Source organism: Sardina pilchardus, chromosome 15 (genome assembly GCF_963854185.1).
Source record: "Sardina pilchardus chromosome 15, fSarPil1.1, whole genome shotgun sequence".
Classification (NCBI taxonomy): domain Eukaryota; kingdom Metazoa; phylum Chordata; class Actinopteri; order Clupeiformes; family Clupeidae; genus Sardina; species Sardina pilchardus.
In genome coordinates, this window is record NC_085008.1 from 30,620,199 (window position 1) to 30,627,698 (window position 7,500).

The 7,500-nt window shown below is 52.4% G+C and overlaps 1 protein-coding gene across 1 annotated transcript in view; it reads right to left on the bottom strand.

Annotated features, from left to right (window-relative positions):
- The window catches only part of crocc2 (ciliary rootlet coiled-coil, rootletin family member 2), a 71,184-nt gene that overhangs the window by 42,366 nt on the left and 21,318 nt on the right, over window positions 1-7,500 (bottom strand). Inside the window, exons 7-10 of the mRNA XM_062555334.1 lie at window positions 7,071-7,177; window positions 4,281-4,425; window positions 2,537-2,643; window positions 1,194-1,400 (exon numbers count right to left, since the gene is read on the bottom strand). Coding sequence (XP_062411318.1) covers window positions 1,194-1,400; window positions 2,537-2,643; window positions 4,281-4,425; window positions 7,071-7,177 — 566 coding nt within the window. The remainder of the gene's footprint in view (window positions 1-1,193; window positions 1,401-2,536; window positions 2,644-4,280; window positions 4,426-7,070; window positions 7,178-7,500) is intronic.

A 7,500-nucleotide genomic window follows, 5' to 3' on the forward strand; every position in this document is an offset into this window, starting at 1 on the left:
TCCTCCTGATTTGGCGCTTCCCCAGTTCCGAGCGAGAGGAGGAAAACATCAGGCGTTCTGGGGTTGGACAGACGGCTGCACTGCATTGCGCTACCTTGGCCCTTTTTTTTTGCGCTTCGTCCAGGATCCCCTCAGTACAACGCTGAGGTCATGGTCAAACTCGCTCACCTTTTTGCACCTGCGCCATTTCCTACCCAAGCGCGTGGAACCTGTAATGCGTTTCATCTGGTCTCTCTCTCTCTCTCTCTCTCTCTCTCTCTCTCTCTATCTCTCTCTCTCTCTCTCTCTCTCTCCGACTCGACTCGACTGTGTGTTTTCATGCCTTTAAGCTGGTGTGCCACTGCCTGATTTGTGCCACGGTAGCATCTTTCCAAAGCACGCACTGTCCTTCTTTGTTTTTGTTTTGATTCCTCTGAATTGCTCTGATCCCGTGCAGGAAAGAACAGCTTGCAGAAGCACTGGCAAACAACTACAAGTAGCAGGAAGCATTGTTATGTACATCCATTTTTTGGCCACAAGTGCTTGGAAATGGTCCCAAGGTTGGGCAATCTCACATGGGGAAATGTAACGGGGTACAGAGAGTTCTCCAGTGTTTTTCCGTTCTTCAAACATATGTCTTAAAAGTTGATTTCACAACCGTTACCTAAGTTCAAGCAAGTGTCAAAGTGCACTCAACTTGTACTTCTCGGGAAACTGGGAAGAATTGAAATGCCAGTAAAGGGAAGGAAAGATTAGATTAAATCACTAACCAAATCGTTGATTCTGACAAAACATACACAAGACAAGGTCATGGACAAGGACAAGAAGATCATCTGAAGAACTCTTCCCCAAAACGCTCTATCCACCATTTTAATGCATTTTCATGAATATTTGTTTTTATTTTGTTTTCCAAGTCATTTCAGTGGAACTGTAATTGGGTTATTGTTTTTTGACTGATCTTTACTCAGTCAAAACAACACAACTGCACTTTTATTGATATTACCTGAAATACACAGTTAAACAACATGACTTATTAATGTTTACACAAATGGATGTATAGTGTTTTGGAAAAGAGCTCATCTGGCACCAGACACACACACTCACACACACTCACACACAGCTTACAGACAGACAGACAGACAGACAGACAGACAGCTATCAATCTAGTACACTGACGAGCATCCACACACACACACACACGATCCCAGACCCACCTGGAGTTGAGCTCCACCTTCTCGGCGTCCCAGCGCGCCTGTAGCTGCATGGCCTCGCGCAGCCTCTCCCGGAGCTGCCTCTCCAGCGCCGACACCTCCACACCAGAGGGGGCGCTGTGCTGACTCACGCTCACCTCCAGGCTCAGGCAGGCAGCTCGCAGCTGGCGCCCGGTGCTAACACACTCCGTCCGCATGTCGGCGAGGTTCCTACACACACACACACACACACACACACACACACACACACACACACACACACACACACACACACACACACGCATACACGCGCACCCTTAGTGCAGTCACTGTGACCCAGCACTTAAATTGCCAAGAGAAATTAAGCTCATATATCTGTTGCAAGGCAGTTTTATCTCAGAGTGAGAGTAAGGAGAAGCGGGGTGGGGGGGGGGGGGGGGTGTGTGGGTGTGATGAGGTGACAGGCGGGAAGGGTGGATGAGAGTTTGAGGTGGAGGGTTTATGGCTGGATCCTTCAGCTGCCTGAAGCCATTAGCCTCCGAGGGGTGACCCCGGGAAGCAACCCCTTTGAACGGCTCCAGGGCCCGGAGGACCTGGGGAGGCCTGGGGAGGCGTGGAGCCCTGCGAGGGCCGAGAGCCGAGCGAGCCGAGCCTGTGTGCTGATACGGGCCGGCCCGGGTGTTGAGTAATCCCCCATCACAGCAGATTACTCAGCGCTGCTCAGGAGCCACTCGCAGCGCTCTGACAGGAGCCAAGAGCGCGGGATCCAGCGCCTTATCCTGATGGATGGCTCCGCCACGGCCCCACGGCCAGGCCTGTCAGGCCCCACAGACCCACTCCCAGGAGCGGAGCAGAGGACTGCGCTGGGGGGGCGGTGTGTGTGTGTGTGTGTGTGTGTGTGTGTGTGTGTGTGTGTGTGTGTGTGTGTGTGCTTGTGTGTGTGTGTGTGTGAGTGGGGTGGCCAACCTGACCCCCCTCTTTCCTGCTTTGATCCCACACCCAGGGAAAAATGAAACTGGGGGAGCTGCTTGGTGGTGTTGGTGATACGATGTGTGTGTGTGTCTGTGAGCGTTGTGGGTTTGTGTATGTGAGTGTGTGTGTGAGTGTGTGTGTGTGTGTATATGAGAGTGTGTGTGTGTGTGTGTGTGTGTGTGTGTGTGTGTGTGTGTGGAGGGGTGTGGAGGGGTGTTGTGAGTGTTTATGTCTGTGCTTCAGTGTGAGTATGGGTGAGAGTTTGTGTGTGTGTGTGTGAGAGAGAGAGAGAGAGTGAGAGAGAGAAAGGATGGGGGTGTGAGCTGGAGAGGTTCAGAGGTGTGGAGGTGTGGGCGTCTAGCTCCAGCACGCCTGCATCCCCCCGCTGAGCTCACCTGTCAGTGAAGGCCCTGAGCTGGGTGAAGCTGCTGCGGAGGGAGGCCGCCTGGCGCCACAGCGCCCGCACACGCGCCTGCTCACGGCCCAGTCTGGAGGCACTCGTCTGGGGGAGGGAGAGGGGAAGAGACAGGGGGGGCTGGAGGTCAGACTGGATGGTGAGATGGCACCTATCAAAGCAATTTGCTTGAGCAGGGGCCAGTGAGGGAGGCCTTGCTTGGGCGAACAGTTGCAGTAAAAAGTCATTTGAAAGTCCAACGCAATGAACTTGCACCCAACTGCACTAGAAAACAGCACAAACACATGCATGCAAACATACACACCATTACACATACACACTCTTGCACACATACTGTACAGTACATACAAAAAATGCATGTATACACGAAACATACACACAAAAAAATGTGCATATATAAATACACATTCAAAAATAAACACTTTTCTACAGGCACGGCTGGAAAAAAACACCCACCGGAGGACATAAATAAAACCTCCAGCCAAAAAGTGGACACTCGTGTACAGTACTGGAGTCCCACTGTATTGTATGCGGCCATCTGCAGAGCAAGCGCTCAAGTCTTGCCAGATGTTTGCACCGTGCAACAAATTCTCCCTCCCTCCCTCTCTCTCCCTCCCCTCTCTCTCTCTCTCTCTCTCCCTCTGTCACCCACCCTCTGTCCGAGCGATTGGAATGTTTTCACAGGAAACAACAGCTGAGAAAATCAAAACAGAGGTTTAAAACAAAGCCCAGTGTCCAGGCTGAACAAACAGGGCCAGGGGTGGAATTCCACGAGTTCCAACGTTTCGTTTCATTGGGCTCGGATGGAAAGAGAGAGCGGAGAGAGAGAGAGAGAGAGAGAGAGAGAGAGAGAGAGAGAGAGAGAGAGAGAGGGAGAGAGGGATGTAGAGACTAATAGAGAAGAGAGAAATGGACAGAGGGAAGATAACAGACACACACACTGACACACAAAAACAATAGCAACAACAGAGAATCTCTCTACACTCTCCTCATCTCCTCCTCCTTTCCTTCCTCTTTCTCTCTCTCTCTCTCTCTCTCTCTCTCTCTCTCTCTCTCTCTCTCTCTCTCTCTCTCCTGCTCCCTGCACAGTCGCATGTCCTTGTGCTTGGTGTCCTGGCGGGCCCGGTGCTGGCTAGGCCTGTGTGTGTGTGTGTGTGTGTGTGTGTGTGTGTGTGTGTGTGAGTGAGTGTACTGTATGTGTGTGTGTGTGTGTGTGTGCGCATGTGTGTGCATGTGGGAGTTTGTGTTTGTGTGTGAGTGTATGTGTGTGTGTGTGTGTGTGTGTGTGTGTGTGTGTGTGTTTGTCTGTGCATACGCACGTGTGAATGTTTGTATGTGTGCATAAGTGTGTTTGTGAGTGTTTGTACTTATGTGTGTGCATTCATGTATGTGTGTGTGTGTGTGTGTGTGTGTGTGTGCGCGTGTGTGTACTGTACCTCCTGCTCCCTGCATAGCCGCGTGTCCTTGTTTGGGTGTGTGTGTGCATGCACATGAGTGTGTGTGTGTGTGTGTGTGTGTGTGTGTGTGTGTGTACTTCCTGCTCCCTGCGTAGCCGCGTGTCCTTGTGTGTGTGTGTGTGTGTGCATGCACGTGTGTGTGTGTGTGCGTGCGTGTGTACCTCCTGCTCCCTGCGTAGCCGCGTGTCCTTGTGTGTGTGTACCTCCTGCTCCCTGCGTAGCCGCGTGTCCTTGTGTGTGTGTGCATGTGTGTGTGTGTGTGTGTACCTCCTGCTCCCTGCGTAGCCTGGCGTCCTTGTGCTCTGTGTCCATGCGTGTCCGGCGCAGGCTCTCACTCAGGCTGTGGTTGGCGGCGGCCGCCTGTTCCAGCTGCTGGCGCAGCAGCGCGTTCACCTGGCTCAGCCCAGAGCACCTGCGGAGGGGAGCGGACGACAGCACAGCACAGCGGCCTTCAGCACCTGCCAGACCCTGCACCACCACCCAGCACCACCCAGCACCACCCAGCCCCATCCTCCTCTTCCTCCTCTTCCTCCTCAAACTCAGAGACCCAGAGCTGGCACCCTCACCTGTCCAAGCCTGCTAATGATGCCCATTCATTTTCATCTGAAGTCCTGCTCTACCAACACCAACACACTCTACACACACACATACTCATACAGCCATGATGCAGCACAAAGCTCACACATACACACACACAAAAATACACATGCAAAATGTAAAATATGTAATGTTGATGTATATGAACATGTAAAAAGATACACACTACCTATGCATACACACACACACACACACACACCCATATGATTCCTAATACCACCCCCCCCCCCTCCAGCCCTCCATGATGGCGTCCACTATATCACTCCTACATTTATGGGCCCATAAACCCACGGACCTCCATCCCAGCGTTGCCAGCCACGCTTACCGAGGGAGGGTGGGGTGAAGGGTGTGTGTGTGTGTGGGGGGGGTGTGTACGGCGCACGTGACAGATTTATAAAGTCCGTGTCAGATCTACACCCCGATTCCCCACCTCCACCCGCTCCTTAATTGCCACCAGATTCCCATGTTCGCTTGTCGAGTCGTTTGCAGGGATGTTTACATCAGCCTGCGCGGGTCTACACCCAGTAACGGCGAGCGCTGCCAGTGTGTGATGTAGCAAACGAAAGCAATTTATGGGAAACAACAGCGGGGAGAGGGCCGCAGAGAGACCAGAATGTGGGAGAGAGGGAGCGAGGGAAGACAGAGAGAGAGAGAGAGAGAGAGAGAGAAGGGGGGGAGATAAATGGAGACAAGACAAACTTCATCTAAATTATGTGTGCTGTGGTGTTGTGTGACAGTCTGTAAGTGCATGCATGTGTGTGTGTGTGTGTGTGTGTGTGTGCGTGTGTGTGTGTGTCTTGGGGGCCAGGGTGTGGGGGTAGTAGGGGCGGTTGTGGGTGGAAGGCTCTCCTACATTTTGAGATGATTTCAGTCGGCGTTCGGTGCATGTTTGGATTCATTTCACACGACAACGGAGGACAAGTTTTCCATGGCAACTCCAGCAAGACACGCTGACGACTCAGCGCTCCCCCGGGACCCCCAGCGGGCCCCCGCGCGGCCGATACCATCACACGCCGAGACACACTACAGGAGCCACAGCCACGGCACAGGGCTTAGCGTTATTTACGGCCCTTAATAGGCCCTGGAGCTGGAGCTCGTGTGTGTGTGTGTGTGTGCGTGGGCGGGTGTGTGTGTGAGTGGGTGTTTGAGGGGGTCTGAGGAGAGCTAGCTCACTAGCGCCAACGCCGCTAAAAGCCGTGGCGCTAGCGAGCAGCTGGATCCAGCAGCAGCAGCAGCAGCAGCAGGCAGCGGCGGCCACGCTGAGATCCAACGACGGCACCGGCGGCCAACGAGGTCCGGGCAGAGAGGAAGAGGCTCTCAGGCGCAGGAGTGTGGAGCTCCGAGCCTGTGTGGGGGGGGGGGGGGGGGGTAAGGTGGGCCAGGCGTCTGCCAGAAGTGTTTCAATTAGTGCTCCAAAGAGGGGGCCTCGCTGGGGCCAGGGGCCCGGGGGCCGGCGCTGTAAATCTGGGGGCTTTTAGAGGCTGGCGTCAGGTGCGGGGGTCGGAGCCCAGGGCCCGGCACACAGTGTGAGACGACGCTGCAGAACCGGCCCGACGCACCGGACAGAGCCAGATGGGCCTCTGCTAACTAACTCTGACAAATTGGAGCAAGCCAAGGCCAGTGTGTGCCAGAGAGAGAGAGAGGGAGAGAGAGACAGAGAGAGAGAGGGAGGGAGAGACAGAGAGAGAGAGAGAGAGAGAGAGGGAGAGACAGAGAGACAGAGAGAGAGAGAGAGAGAGGGACTCAGGGAGAGTTTTTTTCCCCCTGCCCTTGCTCTGTATTTGTCCTCACTTTGTTGCTCTTTATTCCCTCTGTTGTTTTTCATCCTCCCCTCTTTTCTCGTTTGTCTTTTTAACTGCTCCTTGATTCTCTCCGTCTCTTTCTGCTGAGCCAGCTTGAGTGAGGTGGGGGCATGGGAAAAAGAGTGAGAGAGAGAGAAAAGGGAGAAAGAGAGGTGAAGAGAAGAAGAGGCTTCTCTTTTCTCTCAGGAGTCCAGCTTTGGCTCTCTGTTCCCCATGACACAAGAAATAAAATAGCAGGAGCTAACGTTCTCTCTCTTTCTCTCTCAGAAACTGAACATCTCTCAATTTCAGGAATTTCAAGCACTCTGGCTCAATCAAAAGACCAACTCCCAGCAATTTCTCTCTTTTCCATGTGCCTGTTTTAACTGTGTTTTATGCTCAGTGTTTTGCACATTGCTTCCAACAGAAACCTCTCCCTGGGTGGCTCTGAGTTTGGTTACATTTTTATTTCCTCAGCAGACACTTTCAGAACACCCAGGAGGGTTCTCTCTCTCTTTCTTTCCTACATCTTCAAATATTTGACTTTTTAAAATGCCTGTTTTAGAACTAAAGTGCTTAGTAAGACTTTTGTGTATGTTTGTGTGATTTTACTCGCAGTGTATATTTATTTTAGAAAAGATATTTTCCATAAAAGATATTTGATTGATCTCTTTTTCACCTTTTCTGCTCTTCCTCCAGCAGGGCCTGCTTGCTCTGGAGGTCACACCCGTGCTCCTGCTCTGTGCGCTGGAGCCGCTGGGCTGAGGTGTCCAGGTGGGTCTGAAGCTGCAAAAAAGACATCAGTCACCTCACACACACACACACACACACACACAGACTCACACTGACTGCGTTTACATGCACTTTAGTATCCCGGTTACGATCGGGGTTTTGAAGTATCCCAGTATTTGCACATGTAAACATCATACCCCGATTTCGGAACCCCGGATAAGCCCTTATCCCGGTTACGAGTATTCCGGTTATGCTCGGTGGTGTACTCCCAGAGAAACCGGGATACTGTTCCATGTATACACCTTATGCCGGTTTCTCAGGCAAAACACGTATTACATTAGTAACCGGGATAAGGAGTGCTAATACAACTTTAGCGT